This window comes from Capra hircus, chromosome 14 (assembly GCF_001704415.2).
Source record: "Capra hircus breed San Clemente chromosome 14, ASM170441v1, whole genome shotgun sequence".
Taxonomy (NCBI): Eukaryota; Metazoa; Chordata; class Mammalia; order Artiodactyla; family Bovidae; genus Capra; species Capra hircus.
This window is the reverse complement of record NC_030821.1, coordinates 7,468,338-7,489,491: the sequence shown is the minus strand read 5'-3', so window position 1 is coordinate 7,489,491 and position 21,154 is coordinate 7,468,338. Positions and strand designations below refer to the sequence as shown.

At 37.3% G+C, this 21,154-nt stretch overlaps 1 protein-coding gene across 1 annotated transcript in view; it reads left to right on the top strand.

Annotated features, from left to right (window-relative positions):
- MMP16 (matrix metallopeptidase 16) overlaps positions 1-21,154 on the top strand; it is a 382,552-nt gene that overhangs the window by 350,378 nt on the left and 11,020 nt on the right. Inside the window, exon 8 of the mRNA XM_005689258.3 lies at positions 13,407-13,557. Within this exon, the coding sequence (XP_005689315.1) occupies positions 13,407-13,557 (151 nt within the window). The remainder of the gene's footprint in view (positions 1-13,406; positions 13,558-21,154) is intronic.

Genomic DNA, 21,154 nt, shown 5'->3' with positions numbered 1-21,154 from the left:
CGGTGATGTTGCCATCCAACCATCTCATCCTCTGTCATCCCCTTTTCCTCCCACCTTCAATCTTTCCCAGCATCAGGATCTTTTCCAATGAGTTATCTCTTCTCATGAGGTGGCCGAAGTATTGGAGTTTCAGCTTCAGCATCAGTCCTTCCAATGAACACCCAGGACTGATCTCCTTTAGGATGGATTGGTTGGATCTCCTTACAGTCCAAGGGACTCTCAAGAGTCTTCTCCAACACCACAGTTCAAAAGCAGCAATTCTTTGGAGCTCAGCTTTATTTATAGTCCAACTCTCACATCCATACATGACCACTGGAAAAACCATAGCCTTGACTAAATGGACCTTTGTTGGCAAAGTAATGTCTCTGCTTTTTAATATGCTATCTAGGGTTATAACTTTCCTGCCAAGGAGTAAGCGTCTTTTGATTTCACAGCTGCAGTCACCATCTGCAGTGATTTTGGAGCCCCCCAAAATAAAGTCAGCCACTACTTCCACTGTTTCTCCATCTATTTGCCATGAAGTGATGGGACCGGATGCCATAATCTTAATTTTCTGAATGTTGAGCTTTAAGCCAACTTTTTTTTTTTTAAATAGTGATGTCTAAACAGTACCCCTTATCCCTTGACTTGACAGCTGTTAAACTGAATCATTCTCCTTTATGTATCTTCAGAAATTGGTTTATTTCATGAAAAAGCCCTAGAAATAGAAAATGTATCACATCTCAGTGAAGTAATATGCTTTGTTCCAACAACTTAACTTACTACATACACACTCTGTGCTAGCCAGCTATCCAAATATCACTATATCCAGTAATCATCTTTTGTAAGGATGATCAAGCCAGGTGTTTATATTCTCGATTATTAGTCATGTTCAGACTGAATGGTTATGAGTTGATAATATCAAAAATCTATGTTAGAAACTGAACTGGTGCAATGTCCTTCGAGAGTCAGACAGAAATTTAAAAAACCACTTTGGTGTTGTCCAAAAATAAATAAAATAAAAATTAAGTAGTTCAATAGTTGTCTGAAAAGTTGTCTCGTTGTTATCAATCGATAACCTTTAAGCAGAACTTATCCTTTTTGACAATTTCATTTCAAAAGGCAAAAATCACTTATAGAATAGGAACTAGAATATCTGAGGTAGAACAGAGGAAGGGAAAAAAGTTTGGGAATAAGAAAGACATACAAGAGACGTGCATCAAAAGTGAAGCAAAGTGAAGTGAAGTGAAAGTCACTCAACCGTGTCTGACTCTTTGCGACCCCAGGGACTATAGAGTCCATGGAATTCTCCAGGCCAGAATATTGGAGTGGGTAGCCTTTTCCTTCTCCAGGGGATCTTCCCAACCCAGGGATCGAACCTAGGTCTCCTGCGTTGCAGATGGATTCTTTACAGCTGAGCCACAAGGGAAGCTCATATCAAAAGCAAAGAGTTTTCTAAAATATGTGATACTGGCAGATGACAAAAAATACTGTTTGCTTAAGAAATGGTTTATGTGACTTGCATTATTACTTTACTTCAGAAGCTCATAGACTGCAATTTCTTTATGCTTCTTTCGCTCTTGAAAGGTTTAGGAAGTGCTAATGAAGTTCATTTAGGGTAGAAATATGTTGTTTCTTGCATAGTAAAATGCATAATCTAAAAGATCTTTTAATAAATAGGTGAATATAAAGGTTACTTATTTCTCTATAGGAAATAATGGAAACTTAATGCTTAAAAAGTTGCACTAGATAGAAAACTTTTCATTCAGTGGCCTTGGTGTACACAATAATAGATTTATAACATGAAAACTGTGCTATTTTTTAAGTTAAAGTATTTAAAATATTGAGAGAATTTTAATATTAATGTTTATATTTTATATTGATATGAAGCAAGGGGCTACATGTTTAATATCTGAAAACCTTCTGTGACATATTTCCTCTACTAATTCATAATTCTTCAAAAAGTCTGTGGTATGCTTTTCCTTTTTTTCATTAGTTTATTTTAATTGGAGGATAATTGCTTTACAATATTGTGATGATTTTTCCCATACATTGACATGAATCAGCCACAGGTATACATGTGCCCCCTCCATCCTGAACTCCCAGCCACCTCCCTCCCCACCCCATCCCTCTAAGTTGTCTCAGAGCACCAGCTTTGGGTGCCCTGCTTCATGTGTGGAACTTGCACTGACCATCTATTCTGCATATGGTAATGAACATGTTTCAATGCTAATCTCTCAAATCACGCCACCCTCACCTTCTCCCACAGAGTCCAAAAGTCTCCTTTACATCTGTGTGTCCTTTGCTGCCCTGCATGTAGGACCACCATATATGGTATGCTTTTCTTACGGCTGTTTTCATTTTTACTTCCAACTGCAATTTTTTTCACCTATAGTGTTTGTGTGTCTAAATGTTCCTCATTTTCAAACACGTCTGTCACATCTTTTTCTTTATTGTGTTTGAGTCTGAGTCCCCTGGGAAGCCAACACTAAGATAAACTCAAAGGGAGGGAGGTAAAGCTGTTAAAGGTAAAGGTGGGGTAGACAGAACTGGCAGAGTCTTGGCAAACCCAAAAAGGAGCTCCAAGCAAAACTTGCCCACTGGAGAGGTCCCCGTAGGGCAAAACCATAGGGCAAACATGGCCAGAATTTAGTACCTGCTTTAGTGCTAAGTCATTGCCTGGAAGCTGCCAAGCACAGCATTACCTGATCAAAGGCGCTCAGCTGACTGCTTGGCCCAGCTGTCAGATCCAAAGGTATTCAGCTGAATGGCCAGTTCTTTCTTCAAGGCAGGCCTAAGCTGCATACCTCACCCTCTGCCGCATTTGCTTAAGGATGCAAAATTCTCTGATTACTTGATAATAAATGCTGGTAACACATGGCCTCCAGCATTTATTCACATTTCTTGAATAACCTACCTATAAACAATATAGAAATTAAAACAATTCAAATAATTAGGCACTGATATCAATCAGTAATCATTGATTATTGACATTATTTATTTGAGTAAGTAGAAAGCAAATTTGTTCAGCAAAACATTGTGTTATATAATAAGTAGTACCATTTATTGGGTGCTATGAGGGTGGATATATTATACATTTGATCTATCATTGTTTCCAGAACTCTGAATGAGAGGTATCAGTATTTTATGTATAAACTAGGAAAGGAAGGCTCAGATTTAGTGACTTGCCCAAGATCTCACAGCTAATAATTGGCAGAGCAATCATCCCTTGGTTCTATCCGATTTCAAAGCTACTGAATGTTTGACTAAGTCACAGTGAAAGTGTATTAGTCATGCAGAGTCTTGTGAAGAATGTATTATTCATGATAATTAAAAAAGCATAGTGTTCTCAAAGAATATATCACTGCTGAACAGTAATCAGCCAAATAAGCATAATTGTTGGGTAATACAAGTACAGGCTTATTTATATGAAGAAAAGCCAGCTAATATGAAATGTATGTTCTAATCTTTTCCGTTAAAGTGTCGGGAGCCATGTTAGACATTACTGACAAAATGGAGGCATGACCTCAACCCCCTCTCTTCATCCCACAGACATGGTCCCGGGATGAAGGACTTAGGTTTTGTGATTCTGACTTGTTCTTTCCCTTCTTCAGTTGAGTTGGCTGGAAAGAATATTAAGGTGCTTATTGTTCTTGAGAGCAGCATGAGAAAGCACAAAGCCTTCTGCAGTTGTGCCCAGAAAATAATCTGTAAAGTAACCATTGACATTTGTTCAAGGATTATTACAAAGAATGTTCCAGGATGGCACGTAGACCACAGCTTGAGGCCATGGGAAGGATTGTTATCTGAGACCTGTTTGTGAGGGAAATTTTTACGGCAAAAGAAGTTTGCTAAGCTTCAGTTCAGTTCAGTTCAATCGCTCAGTCATGTCTGACTCTTTGTGACCCCATGAATCGCAGCATGCCAGGCCTCCCTGTCCATCACCATCTCTCGGAGTTCACTCAGACTCACGTCCATCGAGTCCATGATGCCATCCAGCCATCTCATCCTCTGTCGTCCCCATCTCCTTTTGTCCCCAATCCCTCCCAGCATCAGAGTCTTTTCCAATGAGTCAACTCTTTGCATGAGGTGACCAAAGTACTGGAGTTTCAGCTTTAGCATCAGTCCTTCCAAAGAAATCCCAGGGCTGATCTCCTTCAGAATGGACTGGTTGGATCTCCTTGCAGTCCAAGGGACTCTCAAGAGTACTCTCCAACACCACAGTTCAAATGCATCAATTCTTCGGCGCTCAGCCTTCTTCACAGTCCAACTCTCACATCCATACATGACTACTGGAAAAACCATAGCCTTGACTAGACAGACCTTAGTCGGCAAAAAATGTCTCTGCTTTTGATTATACTATCTAGGTTGCTCATAACTTTCCTTCCAAGAAGTAAGCGTCTTTTAATTTCATGGCTGAAATCACCATCTGCAGTGATTCTGGAGCCCCAAAAAATATAAAGTCTGACACTGTTTCCACTGTTTCCCCATCCATTTCCCATGAAGTGATGGGACTGGATGCCATGATCTTAGTTTTCTGAATGTTGAGCTTTAAGCCAACTTTTTCGCTCTCCTCTTTCACTTTCATCAAGAGGCTTTTTAGTTCCTGGTCACTATCTGCCATAAGGGTGGTGTCATCTGCATATCTGAGGTTATTGATATTTCTCCCGGCAATCTTGATTCCAGCTTGTGCTTCTTCCAGCCCAGTGTTTCTCATGATGTACTCTGCATAGAAGTTAAATAAGCAGGGTGACAATATACAGCCTTGATGTACTCCTTTTCCTATTTGGAACCAGTCTGTTGTTCCATGTCCAGTTCTAACTGTTGCTTCCTGGACTGCATACAGATTTCTCAAGAGGCAGGTTAGCTGGTCTGGTATTCCCATCTCTTTCAGAATTTTCCACAGTTTATTGTGATCCACACAGTCACAGGCTTTGGCATAGTCAATAAAGCAGAAATAGATGTTTTTCTGGAACTCTCTTGCCTTTTCCATGATCCAATGGATGTTGGCAATTTGATCTCTGGTCCTCTGCCTTTTCTAAAACCTGCTTGAACATCAGGGAGTTCACAGTTCATGTATTGCTGAAGCCTGGCTTGGAGAATTTTGAGCATTACTTTACAAGCATGTGAGGTGAGTGCAACTGTGCAGTAGTTTGAGCATTCTTTGGCATTGCCTTTCTTTGGGATTGGAATGAAAACTGACCTTTTCCAGTCCTGTGGCCACTGCTGAGTTTTCCAAATTTGCTGGCATATTGAGTACAGCACTTTCACAGCATCCTCTTTCAGGATTTGAAACAGCTCAACTGGAATTCCATCACCTCCACTAGCTTTGTTCATAGTGATGCTTTCTAAGGCCCTCTTGACTTCACATTCCAAGATGTCTGGCTCTAGATTAGTGATCACATCATCATGATTATCTGGGTCATGAAGATCGTTTTTGTACAGTTCTTCTGTGTATCCTTGCCACCTCTTCTTAATATCTTCTGCTTCTGTTAGGTCCAGACCATTTCTGTCCTTTATCGAGCCCAACTTTGCATGAAATGTTCCCTTGGTATCTTTAATTTTCTTGAAGAGATCTCTAGTCTTTCCCAATCTGTTCTTTTCCTCTATTTCTTTGCATTGATCTCTGAAGAAGGCTTTCTTATCTCTTCTTGCTATTCTTTGGAACTCTGCATTCATATGTTTTTATATCTTTCCTTTTCTCCTTTGCTTTTCACCTCTCTTCTCTTCACAGCTATTCGTAAGGCCTCCCCAGACAGCCATTTTGCTTTTTTGCATTTCTTTTCTATGGGGATGGTCTTGATCCCTGTCTCCTGCACAATGTCACAAACCTCATTCTACAGTTCATCAGGCACTCTATTTATCAGATCTAGGCCCTTAAATCTATTTCTCACTTCCACTGTATAATCATAAGGGATTTGATTTAGGTCATACCTGAATGGTCTAGCGTTTTTCCCTACTTTCTTCAATTTGAGTCTGAATTTGGTAATAAGGAGTTCATGATCTGAGCCTCAGTCAGCTTCTGGTCTTGTTTTTGTTGACTGTATAGAGCTTCTCCGTCTTTGGCTGCAAAGAATATAATCAGTCTGATTTCAGTGTTGACCATCTGGTGATGTCCATGTGTAGAGTCTTCTCTTGTGTTGTTGGAAGAGGGTGTTTGCTATGACCAGTGCATTTTCTTGGCAAAACTCTATTAGTCTTTGCCCTGCTTCATTCTGCATTCCAAGGCCAAATTTGCCTGTTACTCCTGGTGTTTCTTGACTTCCTACTTTTGCATTCCAGTCCCCTATAATGAAAAGGACATCTTTTTTGGCTGTTAGTTCTAAAAGGTCTTGTAGGTCTTCATAAAACCATTCAACTTCAGTTTCTTCAGCGTTACTGGTTAGGGCATAGACTGAGATAACTGTGATACTGAATGATTTTCCTTGGAGACAAACAGAGATCATTCTGTCATTTTTGAGACTGCATCCAAGTACTGCATTTCAGACTCTTTTGTTGACCATGATGGCTACTCCATTTCTTCTGAGGGATTCCTGCCTGCAGTAGTAGATATAATGGTCATCTGAGTTAAATTCACCCATTCCAGTCTATTTTAGTTTGCTGATTCCTAGAATGTCGACGTTCACCCTTGCCATCTCTTGTTTGACCACTTCCAATTTGCCTTGATTCATGGACCTGACATTCCAGGTTCCTGTGCAATATTGCTCTTTACAGGATCGGATCTTGTTTCTATCACCAGTCACATCCACCGCTGGGTATTGTTTTTGCTTTGACTCCATCCCTTCATTCCTTCTGGAGTTATTTCTCCACTGATCTCCAGTAGCATATTGGGCACCTAATGACCTGGGGAGTTCCTCTTTTGGTATTCTATCATTTTGCCTTTTCCTACTGTTCATGGGGTTCTCAAGGCAAGAATACTGAAGTGGCTTGCAATTCCCTTAATTAAGAATAGCTAGAAGCCTTTTTAGGATATAGCGATCTTAAGATGCTAGGGTCAAACAGGATTTAGAAAGATAAGAAATAAACTGAGGAATGTAGCATGAATTACAATGTAATCACAAATTAAGTAAAGGACACATAAGAGGAAGTAGATAATAGATAGTAAAGCTGATTCTGAGAGAATCCCTGAAATAAGAACTCTGTAGGGCAGCAATGATTTCTGGAGACAATAAATCTGGATGGGGGAAACTAAAAATGTCAAACCTCTGACCTAATGCTTTTGTCAAAGTATAAAAGAAAACCTGAAGCTTGAAATAAACATGTAGTCCCGTACCTCGAGTCAGAGGCTACATCATCCCCCACCGACACCGCTCACCCCTTCAGGCTGATTCCCTGGCTGCTGGAGCTGGACTCCAGCATTAAAGGTTGCCGATCATATGGTCTCTATCATACTTACTAAATGCTGTCATTGTAGGGTAAGAGCAGAGCAGATAGTTTATTAATGAATTAGTGTTTCTGTGTTTAGATAACATTTTATTTACAAAAAGAGACAGCATCAGGTGGCTCTAGTGTACTGACCACTTTTGTAATAGAAGATACAAACTATAAATACAGAAAGAGAATTTTGGAGACTCTGAGGAGACAAAAATACAATTCTTTTAAAAATTAATAATTTAAAAAGTGTATCTAATTACTGAGGATACTGTGAGCAGGGCGTGAGCACAATACAGTGGATTAATTAATAAATACTTCCAATAATAAATGCAGAGTGATTCGTTGATAAAGGGGGAAGGAAGCGTGAAATCATCAGGAGTTCTGAAAGCCAGACAGAGTGTAAACATATTCTGTTTTGAAACTCAATTTGCATTAGTAAATTAAGCACTGAATTAAGAGACATGGATTGTAGTACAAATCTATTAGTGCCTGGTTGTGTGATTTTAAGCAGAGCACTTTTTGACTTATAAAATAAATGTGTTAGGCTGAATTCTCAACCGTTTCTTTTGACCCAGTGCATGTGAAAAATATAGTGCCCACCTCTCATTAACAGGGGCTTACTCAGTTAAAGGGTGTTAGGAAAGCAGGTAAGAGTTTCAGCCTCCTGAGTTGGCACTGACCTTCTAAAAAAATCTTTTAAAGTAATTAGATATTATGCTTTTCCTTGTAGGAACAAGCATATGATTTAAAAATTCATTATAGTGTTATTTGCATAGTGTTTGTTTCTTGTGCTAGTCCCTCAGCTCCAAAGAAGCAAGAGCCTAGTATAGTTCCTATATTTTTATATCTGCACCTCCTAGTTCAATAACTGGCTATAATAGGCTTTTAACAAGCAGACATTGGCTGGATGGATAGATGCATGGATGGATGTATGAATGGATGGATGGACCGACCACTGGGTGAATCTCATTGAAAAATTATTGGAATAGGTGTTCTGTAAAGTATCCTCAGGCTCCAAACATTCTTTGAGGTTATTCATTTTATTTATAAAGCTTCTCTGTCTTGAATTCAGACTTGTTGATATTTTCCTCTGTATCCTGCCAAGTACAATGTCAGTAAGGACCAGTTTTTTCCACTTGCTCCAGAAATCACCCTCACATGAAATCCAGTAAATGCCTTCTTTTTGCCAAACAGGCAATATTTTCCTACAGAACCAGACCATCTGGTTCTAAGGTAGTTTAAAAATCCACGTCTCCTGTTAAAAAAAAAAAAAAGTTGAATATGAATCTCTCATACTTACTCAAAATATGAAAAATAGGAAAAAAGTCATTTCAATTTTGTTCAAATCTTGCCTCATCAAGATACAAAAGAAATCATGCAATTGTATTTTCTTAATAAGCACTTGGAATATTAAGTGTTTAACTCACACTGGACAACACATAAGCTGCATCTCTGCGAACATTTTCTCGTGCTGCAATCATCAGGACAGCTGGATGTCCTTGAGCCTAGCAGCATCGCCAGAAGGCCTGGAAAGAGTGTGAAGAGATTTTGTGGAAAGCACAGAGGTTAGGGACAGCTAAAGGAAGTGCTCTAAAGTGTCCTAGAGTGCTTCTGCTGGGAAGAAAGGACAACCCGCGGAGCCCAGCTGCTAAATATTTCACTCTGTGTGGCTCTCATGGGAGGCAATGAAACCATATACTCTTTCCTAATTAAAGGTGAGATGAAAGGAATGGATTCCTTAAGTCATTGAGGTAAGGAACAGGATTTTCATTCTTTTTCTTCCATTATTGTAAGGCTTTCTATTTTACATGCCACAGACTGAAATATAGAACAAACGGGAAAACAGCTCTGTGGATTTTCTGTCTCACTAACTCTGGCAAGAAGTGACCTGGGCCTTTGGGATGTGTTTTTTTTTTTTTTTTTGGTTTTGTTTTTAAATAAAGCATTCAGATTAAACAATGGCTCAGAAGAGGTATATATGTTTATGATTATATTTTCCAACAAACAGTTAAATATAATCGTTTAAATAGTCCTCCAACATAGTACTGGGTCATGCTTTTAAAGTTTGTCAGACTTTCTGATAATTATAAAGTTAATTTTTCTTATTCTTTCAGCAAGACTCAAGACTAAAGCCCAAGATATTATTTATGTAATCCTTATTATCCCTTTATGTAAAATTTTAGATATTGTATGTGATTATTTATATAATATTACACTTAATTATTTCAATCACTAACCATTTATTAAGCACCTGCTACTTTTCAGGCCTTATATACAAGGTGCAGCAGGAAAATGGTATTGTGTGTCCTGCGTTGCAGGCAGATGCTTTATTGCCTGTGCCACTAGGGAAGCCCTACTTTCTGCTGAGTGGTAAAGTCTCTCAATATACCCTGGATCATATTGACAAGAATAAAGGCATGGGTGGCTATGCTCCTCTCTTCTCATTTGCCTAAGTCATATTTCCATAACTCTTCAGAGTTTTAACTGACCCTAGAATTGGAGTGGTGATATAGAGGGGGGCTATGGAGACCAGTAAGGCCCACATTAGAGCTTGTGGAAAAGACAGTTGACTTTACAAGGGGTGATGGAAAAGCATACCAAGTACCTGTATCAAGGATGATCTGCAAGGGGAAGACTCAAGGAAGAATTATGAAGTCAGAGCAGCTACACGTAATGACCCAATAGATAGGAAAGACTATGAACAGGGAGGTTTCAGACGTGAGCCACCAACTAGTGTGTCGTCTATAGAAACAGAGAAAACAAGAAGAAATGTCTTCTGATGAGTTCAGATTTGAGCATGTAGGTCAACTTTGTATCAACTTTGTAGAAGATCTGAGTGGGTGACTACATATATTTTTAGCTTTCAAAACGTATTTGGACTAGAGAAAGCCATTGGTGACCACTGTCTTCTTAGGATTCTTGGGTTCTTTGACTTTAGCCTGCCTTCCTTGTCTTCTCTGCTTCCTCCCTATTTGCTTGCTCTTCCCTTTTCCCTTATGTGATCTCTTTAGGGGTCATGTTTTTCTAGAAGGCCAGTCCTGGTTACTCATCATTCTCACTCTCTATTCCATTGTATTATCTCATGAACCATAAATTAATAAATGTCATATTCATGCTTGTGACTTAAAATCTATTAGTTCCAAACACATCCAATTGCCTACTTGACTTCTTCACTTAAATATCTAAATGATCTCTCAAACTTTTGACTTGAACCTCCAACAACCCATCCACCCCAGTCATCTTTGTCTATTTATGCAGCACTATTATTCTCTCATTTACAAAGTCAGAACTTCAGGATTTTTCTCCATGCAGTCTTTTCTTTATTCCACACAGCCAACTCATCAGCAATGCCTATCAATTCTCTCTGCAATATATCATGATTCCTTTCCATCTCTACTGATGCAATCTTAATCCATACTACTAATACAAATATTTTTAATTGAACTATTCAGTGGCTTCCTATTTCACTTAGAAATGTTCCAACTATTTAACAAGATTTTTCTCTTTCAAACTATCTTCAGTGGGTTGGCTCTTTTCAGTTATACCAGTCAAAATTCACCTGTCACTCAAATAAAGAGATCTTTCTCATCTCCAGTACAAATAAGCCCCAGTCCACCCCAGCATTGTGATATTATTGGTTTTCTTTTATATTTTATAGCACTTTTCTCTTTGGAATTATCTTTATTCTTTTGCTTACTTACAGTCAATTTTGTTCATACCCATTCACTGTGATCTAATCTCCATGAGTGGAGATGTTGTTTTTCTTGTTCACTTCCATAGTAGCACTGACAATCTATATGAAGGGCTTGGATCTTAGCTTGCATGAACTGGTAAGCCATCAAAGTGATTAAGTTAACAAAGAGGTATGATCTGCTTCCTATTCTCAAAAGATAATTTTGGTCTTTTGTTGAAAATGGATCTTAGAAGAATGAAAATGAGCTCTATTAAGGATCTGTTGCCAGAATTAATGAGTTGAGTCATTCATCAACAAATTAGCACACATGCCAGGTATGCCAAAGATCCTCTTTTGAAAATAGGAAATGGTCACACCCCTTTGTTAATTTAATCTCTTTGATGCCTTACCAGTGCACTCAGACTAAGATCCAAGCACATCATATAGGCTTTAGTGCTACTCTCTTCTTGCTTATTACATTCCATGGATCTTCCTTTCAGTTTTTTTTTTTTTAAATCATATATAACTCTTTTTATTGGAATGCTCTTCTCAGTATTCTTTGCATAGGTATCATCTTCTCTTTCTTTAAAGTCTGGCTTAAGTGTTACTTCTTTAGAGATGCTTTCCTAATCTCCTTACTTGAAGTAAGTTCCCTCTATGTTTTCTTTTTCTCAGCCCCTGATGTGTTTCCCTTCATAGCATTTATTAGGGTTTCAAGTACTGCAATTACATTTTTGTGTTCGTAATTTTCATATGTCAAATTCACTTCAGTGTAGGATGATAATAGTCTGTCTTGTTCTCTTTAGTATCCTTAATTTCTAACAAGATACTTGGGACAGTGAAGGTACTCAAAAATGGCTGTTTTGATTTAAAGTGATGGCAAATGGTAGCTGAAGCTCTTGATAAACATAAGTCTGTTTACAAACTAGAGACTCCTAACTAGCCAGAAGATATGCTTTTTTGGTTGTTTTAGGCCAGTAGTGGTTTTGATTTTTATTTTTTTTTTAAGATTCCCTTAGGTATAACATGAATGCTAGTTTATTATAGTCCTCATCTTAGAATAGTATTGAAATATTTAACAACAAGGGACGCCTTTCATCTATTAGAAAGGACACAAGATACTTTGTCAGATATTAAGGTATTTCACTTCACCAGATATTAACCTCAAGAGGAGTTAGTGAGTTTAGAAGCTGCTTGATTATAGAAAGATCCGAAGGACCAGGGGAGAAGGACGTGGGCGGAGGAGGGTGGACCGCCTTTAAGGCAGCAGTTTGCTGACTTTGTGGCTGTGTCTCAGAATATTTGAATATCACTGTCACTGCACTTCTGTCCTCTGTACCTTGGCCCCTGAGTTTGTGACACCACCTCTGCCCCTCCCCTGCGTGAAATAAGAAGAGAAGGTGCAGAGGAAAGAAGCACAGGGCGTGCCAACCTTCAAGGACTGAATGAAGTAAATGAAGACCAGAGAGGGAGCAGGTAGGGAAGAAAGAGAAACAACAGCAAAAGGGTTTTCCAGCAGCTCAGGGGGGAACATTCCTTAAAGGGCCAACGGTGTCAACAGATAGGGGTGGAAAACTGTAGGAACTGGTGCCTTCGTGACAAAAAGTATCACTAGCAATATGTATTAAATCAGCTTTTAGTGGAAAGAGAAATTGTTGCAAACGACTTCAGTGCATAGCAAAGAGGGGAGTGTTTACACAGTCCACCTAGGGTGGACGGCATGAGGAAGTGCGTTGTCTGTAGATAAGTTCAAAACAGCAATAAAGCTGACCGCAATTCATCTCTTTTTAGTATTGCCATACTCTGACAATTCTGAGCAAGATGAGGATTAAAATTTTGCTCCCTTCAGCCACAACTCTTGAAGAGAAGGATAGTGTAACAGCTAAAAGAGGGCATCGGGTCAAAGGAGGATGACTTTATAGGACTAGAGAGACTTGTGAATGTTTATGTAATAAAAGGAGAGGACCAGCCTAGAGGAAGTGTTTTAACAGAGTAGAGGTTGTAATCATTCCGGCGATCTGAGGTCGTATAGAATGCACAAGACACAGGAATGATTTTAGCCTTGAATGAAAATAAGGCTAGAGGAAAACAATTCTTGGCCTTTAACTCAAAACTGTTCCCAAATGCTAAATTGTAGATCTTTTTTATTTCTTAAATTAGTTCACAAATTCTGATTGCATTATTAAATAGTTTTTCATTATGTCTACTTTTGAAAATAGCATTGGTGTTTCAAAAATGGCATCAGTATTCCAGATATGACTGCTGCTAAGTTTTTTCATGGTGTTCACGTAAAAGAATTTTAAATGCATTGTGTTAATAGATATATTATAATTTCTGACATTAAATTAGTATATTCTGCATTTGCACTTATTTCATACAGGTAACAAATATTGGGTGTTCAAGGACACGACTCTTCAACCTGGTTACCCTCATGACTTGATTACTCTTGGAAGCGGAATTCCCCCTCATGGTATTGATTCAGCCATTTGGTGGGAGGACGTTGGGAAAACCTATTTCTTCAAGGGGGACAGGTCAGTACACACTTCACATGAGGAAAACAGTTAACTGATGTTTAGAGAAGTCAATATTTCTTGTCTATAACAGGAATGGACCTTTGGTGAAAGAATCTGTGTGGATGTAAACACAAGAATTAATAGAATTGAAACTCTCTTAAACATGTTTTAAAATAATATTGAAGATAAATCTTCCTTTTATATTCCCAAATAATATGGCTTTATAAATGTATATATGTAGTATATATTCTTTCTCTTCTCCATAATCATAGCATGCCTATAAAGCTATATAGGCAGTATATATTTATCCTTAGAACTCATTTTGTGTAATTTTACTTACTTTACTTACAAGTGCTTTTAAACAGGTCTTTTTTTGCTTTTATATTTAAAAAGTTAAATTTTTATACTTTGCACACAGTTAATTCTGAACATTTTCAAATACCTTCAGTTTTGTCACGAGTTCTATTTCTTTTTTTTTAATTTTTATTTTTACTTTATTTTCCTTTACAATACTGTATTGGTTTTACCATACATTGACATGAATCCACCACGGGTGTACATGCGTTCCCAAACATGAACCCCCCTCCCACCTCCCTCCCCATACCATCTCTCTGGGTCATCCCCGTGCACCAGCCCCAAGCATGCTGTATCCTGCGTCGACGAGTTCTATTTCTTAAGACACTGTTATTTAGGTACCAGCAGACAGGTGCTATGAACTAACCAAACTGTCACCAGACTAAATAACCTTTAGCTTGATGTATAATGTCTCTTGTTATTTTCCGTCACAGTTTTTGCTTTGATGACATTACTAACAGGGTTTGTAAAGCTTAAAGTGAATAGTTACTATCTTGATGTACCGTAGCCCCTAGGCATGCTAGTTCTACCCCTGCCCACTTGTTGACAGATATTACATATGAAATCAAAGTCAAAGGCTAAAATTTAAATTAGCAATAGGTTAAAAAGAAAGATGAAAAGTCAAATTTTAGTTGCACTGTTACTAGTTGGATCAAAATGTGACATTCGTAAGTAAACGTCATTGGTAGGTAGAACTTAAGTATGTCATTTTACAAGTAGTTAAAGCGCATGCACGGAGAAGGCGATGGCACCCACTCCAGTCCTCTTGCCTGGAAAATCTCACGGATGGAGGAGCCTGGTGGGCTGCATCCATGGGGTCGCGAAGAGTCAGACATGACTGAGCAACTTCACTTTCACTTTTCACTTTCATTCATTGGAGAAGGAAATGGCAACCCACTCCAGTGTTCTTGCCTGGAGAATCCCAGGGATGGGGGAGCCTGGTGGGCTGCCGTCTATGGGGTCACACAGAGTCGGACACGACTGAAGCGACTCAGCAGCAGCAGCAGCAGCAGCAGAGCACAGGCAACTCACAAACACACATTAAAAACAACAGGTTTTAATGACCAACAAGTTAGTATTGAATTTGCCTTATAGTCTTAACATAATGTAACCCTATAAAATGTCCTCAACTACTTGAGAAAAGTAAGGATATAAACCTTGTTTATTTTGCACTTTGTAATGTTGGAATGCAAGTGTTTGGAAATGTTGAGCTTTATCTGTGAACAAAAAGATTCTATCATTTGCATTCATGGATAAAAATGTATAGCTTTACGTTTATTTGTTAAGAACTTTTTATGCATTAAATTTGCATATATTTCTACAGCAAAATATTCATAGATTTTAGTTCGCTATCAAGAAGCTAAAGTTTTGCTAGATGTTTCTTACTAAATCACAAGTTCATCAAAAAAACTCTATCATAGTAGAAGATATTACTTACCACAAAATGTATATGACTTTCAGCAAGATATAAATGTGGTTAGAGTATGAAAAGAGAAGAATGAAGAAATTGATTGCCATAGCATGGTGACCGCTAATGGAAATAAATCAGTGGACTTACAACATACTCTTTAAATTAATGACCCTCAAGGCTGTTAGAGATTAATTCTTCAGCTGGTTTTAATTGCTTGTTGAATTGTGTTGGGTTTCCCCCTCCCACCCCCAGAAAGGGGTAGAAACAAAAGGCTGAGAAGAGACCCTGGAGAAATTAACTTCTACAGGACAGAGCATGAGAGCTTAGCTTTCATATTACAGTTTTAATGAGCATTTCAGAGATGATAATTAAAGCTGCTGTTTTATTATCAGTTAGCCTTACTTATAAAAATGTTTCCATTCTAAAAACTTAGTACTTCTTCCAAAAACTGTTTAGAAATTAAATGTTGGCTGTCTCAAGTCAATGAAATCAATGAAGGTTAGATACCAAATTTATAATAAAGATTATAGTAAATGAGAAAAGGAGTTTTAGTTAATTTATGTTCTGCTTGACAAGCTACATGCCGAATATATAAAACATATAGAAATACTTTGATTTTAAGTTCTGCTTAAGTAACTGCTTTCATAGATTTTAAAAATATTTAAAACAAGATCCTAATTAATCTTCATGTGTGTGATTTTATATGAGTTCATTTGTCATAGATGTTTTATAAGAAGACTACTTCATATTTGTATATTTAATTCCAAAGTCACAACATTTATTGATATATTCTTTCTAGATTAAAACTAGATGGAAAAGACATTAAACTAACGCAAATGTGAAAAGCGATCTGGTTGTCACTTTTATATGAAAATTCAGTGTGTATTTTCCTTATAGACATTATTTATTTACAATACTTATCAACATTTTATGTATTTCCCATGTATATTTTGAGAGAAAATTTACTGAAAATTCCTTTATCCTTACTTATTCCTTCCTCTTAATTATTGACATTTTTCTGTTTAAAAAAACATATTAACAGACTTCTATTTCTCTAAGTATAAGATCAGAAAAGAATTTGAGAGCTAACCTAGTCCAGGTGTAAAAACTTCAATTGCTCTAAGTGAAAGTCCTTTAGTCGTGTCCGACTCTTTGCAACCCCATGGACTATAGTCCATGGAATCCTCCAGGCCAGAATACTGGAGTGGGGAGCCTTTCCCTTCTCCAGTGGCTCTTTCCAACCCAGCAATCGAACCCCGGTCTCCCACATTGCAGGCAGATTCTTTAGCAGCTGAGCACCTGGGAAGCCTGGATTGATTTAAGGGGTCAGGCAAATAATGTACTAGGTACAGGAGTAATATATAAGGCAGTAGGGAGTGATGGATACTGTGGTGAGCTGCAAACCACACATATCTAGAAGAGCATTCAAAATCAGAAAAAATTCTATAATCTGCTAGACAAACAAAGCACACCTTTAAATTAGCCTTGGTCTAAACACTGCCATATGTCAGCCCTGTGTCTTATTCACTTGCTACCAAAGTCTGGACGGCCTCAATTACATTCCACAGGTAAGCATCCTTCCGTACCTGACTAACTGTGGTAACAGTATAAATATGAGACAGCCCATTCCATTCTCAATAGCTCTAATTCCTGCTTCCTTAAGATTTCTGTGCTTGTCTTGGCATATCCTTCACTCATTTATTTAACACATATTTTGAGCACGTACTATTGACATGTGCTGGGTAATAAAGATATAGTAGGAGAAAAGATGACAAGGCTTCTGCCCCTATTGTCCTTAGACTGTATCAGGGATATTGTTGTAAAGAGAGAAGAAAAAAATGACCTTGATGTTTTAACATTGAGAAACGCTACAAAGAAATAAACAGGTACTGATGTAATAGAGACTCATGGGTGGTAAAGAGTGGTGGGGAGCTTAGTGTGTAAGTCAAGAAAGGCCTAAATTGGGAAGGATGCACTGATGCGGGGACTCAAGAGGGGAGAAATTTCAGTCACATGAAGTTATTCAGGCCAGTGTAGTGTAAGCACGTGAGACAGTGATGCAAAAGCAATAATGTTAGAATGTTCAAATCAGAAAAAAACATTGTTGCGAGAGCATAGTAAGTCAGTGGTTGAAGAGGTCCCATAGGTAGGTAAGGACCAGATGATGAGGCATTTTAAGTACAATAGAAAGGCGTTGGAGGGTTTTCAGCAGGAAAGTACATGTTCTGATGTGTATTCAAAATCATCATTGTGACTTCTATATGACTAATGGGTTTTAAATGTGGATGCAAGGACGTTACTTGGCAGGCTGTTGAGGTAGTACAGGTTGACACAATAGCAGCAGTGTCGGTGGAGCGAAGAGTACAGTATATGTTTTTTATGTACTCATAGCAAGCTGTTCTTAAGGCTTGGATTTTAGAGGGGAGAAGAACAAATAAATAACATCTAGATTTATCACCGGAATTGAAGAGATTGTGCCATTTCTGAAGATGGAACATATGAGAGAAGGGATATTGGGAAAAGGGGATCTAGAGTTTGAAATGCTCACTTTTGGTACATAGATACCTGTTTACACACAACTGGAGAAACCAAGGAGGTAGTTGGATGCCCGAGTTCTCAAGGAAAGGTGGGTTGGAGGCCCAGATTTGTGAGTAATTGACATATCAATTGCATTGCATGTAGGGGCCCACATGAAATCTCCTAAGTGCAGAAGTGTAGGTGAAATGACGGCTCTTTAAACACATCTATAAATTCAGATTAAAACGTCCACGTTCACTGTTTCACATACAGCATGGAGCTCAGTCCTTCAGATTCCTACTTGCCCTTTTCTTAATATACTATAAATAGGTACTTGCATACATTTTCATCTTCATAACATTTAGCTCTAAAATGCTGTCATCCTAAATCATCTCTTAGCATCTTCTCACAAATATATCCAAGATTCTATTGCTATAATTCATTCTAGGGTGAACCATTGAGGATTTTAAGAAATTTTCAAAGAAAGAAGACAAAATTTAGATCTATTTTGGTTTATTATTATTACCACCAATAGCCAAAAAAAAAAAAAAATCGATTTCTTGTAGCTTAAGTTATGTGTTTATGAAGTATTTTCTTTTCGTGTTTTTAAAATTATCCAGCAGAGTACAAATTGCTATTTTTGATTATTTTCCATTTTTAATAATGCTTCTGAAGAAAGAAATTTTGTATGATTATTTGGGTGTGAAAAAAAGTGGCCCCTGGTTTTGTGATAACAGAGGGAAAGACATCCTGGCTCTGAAGTAAAAAAAGAAAAATGAGACAAAGTGGATGAAGAAATGACCAGGTCATGTAAAATCAAGCTTTTTGTTCAGTTCGAGTTCAGTATCCAGAAACATTAAAGTACATCATTTCAGAATGTTCTACACTGTTTATTTGTTCACACAGAAGGAATTTAAGAAATTACTGTATTTTATTACATGAACAACTGTTTTCTCTTATAATTATGACTCATAATCAGTCTGAAAATGATGAATAAATCCCATTTCTATTCATGATTTATTTTAGAAGACTGATTTACTATGTGTTTCTCAAAGAATCAGCAATTTAAAGTCATAATTCTACTGCAAAGATTATAGATATGTTAGAAGAAAAAGCTATACCATTTATTTACAATAGCTTTCCAAAAGTTTTCCATTATAATGTCTAAATTTTAAACCCCTCCAATTTATTTACATAATCTTCCATCTGAATACATTAATATCCTTCTCAATGAACCTGTAAGTTCAATGTAACCTGTATTTTTCAGGAGAAAAAAATCAGCAGATTGAACTTTTTTGTTTATGTTGAAATATGTTACATATGTTCGAAATTAAAATGCAAACCTCATAAGCCTCAGCTTTTTTATAAAGTAGCTGAATGTAATGTCTTTATATAATCATATAATGGACTTAGTAATATTATGGTTAAATATAGTTAGATGATTTTAATCACATTTAAGTTTACTGAGTATATATCAAAGCTGACACAGCAGATAACCTGAGGATCCAAGCTACCTGTGAGTTTTTCAAAAACTGTGAAATGAAATTATAGTTTTGCATTATCAGCTAGCAAAAAGAGGGGGAAATTGCTTTTATCCTAACAAATTCATACCAGGATTATGTTCCTCTGAATGAGTACAATGAAATCCACATTCCATTAATATTTTTTTGAACTGTGATCTCTGTAAAGTTTATGTGCCTTGCATATCAGTGCTCAAAAAATGGTAGGTAAATATGTCTATGAGTGAATAGAATGAGGGATGAAGGGAAATTATATGGACACAATGAGCATTATGAATTTCAGTGAGGGCCCCAAGAGAGTAAGATGGCATAGAGATTAATGTAAGAACGCTATGTCAAGGCAAACACTAGCAGTAATGGGGTAAAAAATTGTACTAAACTATGAGTCAAAAAGCATTTGAGTTTCAACTCTGTAACATTCAAGAAAAGCAAATATGATTAAGATGTTACCTTTGAATAATACGATGCCCAATGCTTTGTTATTGACTAAATTGAGTGATCATATATACTAAATCTATGGTTAGGACATCAGCATAAGCACATTTTAACCTGTAATATAAAAGATTGGTGAGGGGTTTTGGTGAAATAAGATTAAAATTATGTATATCTACAAAATGCTTCATGAAGAATAGGTCCTGTAACGTGAACATTGTTGTAACTAAACTTTGGAGAATAAACATGTTTTCTGAGTATGTAAGAATCTTCCTTAAATCATGTATGGAATGTGGTCCCATTGTCAACTAGAATGTAAAATTATTCCTTGGTTAGGGAAATTTTAAAATTTGCTTTAAGTTATGGTTTATGCTAACTAAAAATTTCACTTATTGTGTTATATCATTATATAATCTATCATTGAGGAAAAAACTGCCAAGTATACTTTGACATAGCATTGAGATGTGAGACATAACACAGATGCAAAATGTGGAAATATATGCATCTTAGAATCCGTGAAATAAGGTATTTGATGATTTCTCTGCAAAAATGTTTCTTTATGGTCAACTCAGGAACTAGTTAGTATATGTGACTATTGTAAATATCATTGAAATATTTGCTTGAGAGAAAAGATCTGGAGATTTTGAGTGCAATCTCAATCTCCTTAAACATGCTATATTCATCACAGTGTGTTCTGTGATGAAATATTCAAAAATAACTTAAATCTGGTGTTTCCATGGGAAAAAAAAAAATGTGAATGAAAAATGCACTTTAGCTTTGGTAGAACTTTGCACTCCCTACTGGTCTTCTTCAATAAGATAGGCCCAGCTACCATGATTTCAGCTCAGCGTTTCTCCCTGCAGCCCTTCCTGATCTCTCTATCAGATCTGCCTTCATCTTCTGTGTGATAAGAATCTGTGACAAACACCTGCATCATGTGTTTCCCTTTTTGGATAAAATCTGCCTTGTGGCTTATTTATTGGGATACATCCTGAAACAATCTGTTTCTACTTTCTCTATGAACAGGGAAGGTGGAGGTAGTGCTAATATTCCGCATGTTACTTTTCTAAGGTATCTAGGAATCTGAAGCAAAACATTCTTTCCAAGAGCCCATAGTCCAATAGATAAAGGATTCTCCATAGACCTGGAACAGGAGCATGTCCAGAAAAGACTGGATTGTTTTTTTCTTTTTCTGGTTTGAACCAAATATCTAATCTCAATATAAATGCATTGTGTGTTACGCCACAAATCTTTTGGTGTAACACTACCTTTAGCACGTACTAAGACATGTCTAGTGATGGTAGCGGAGGGAGAAAATGTTATCAAACATATTTGGTATGTGTAGAGGAAAGAGTAGAAACTTTTGAAATCAAACAGAATT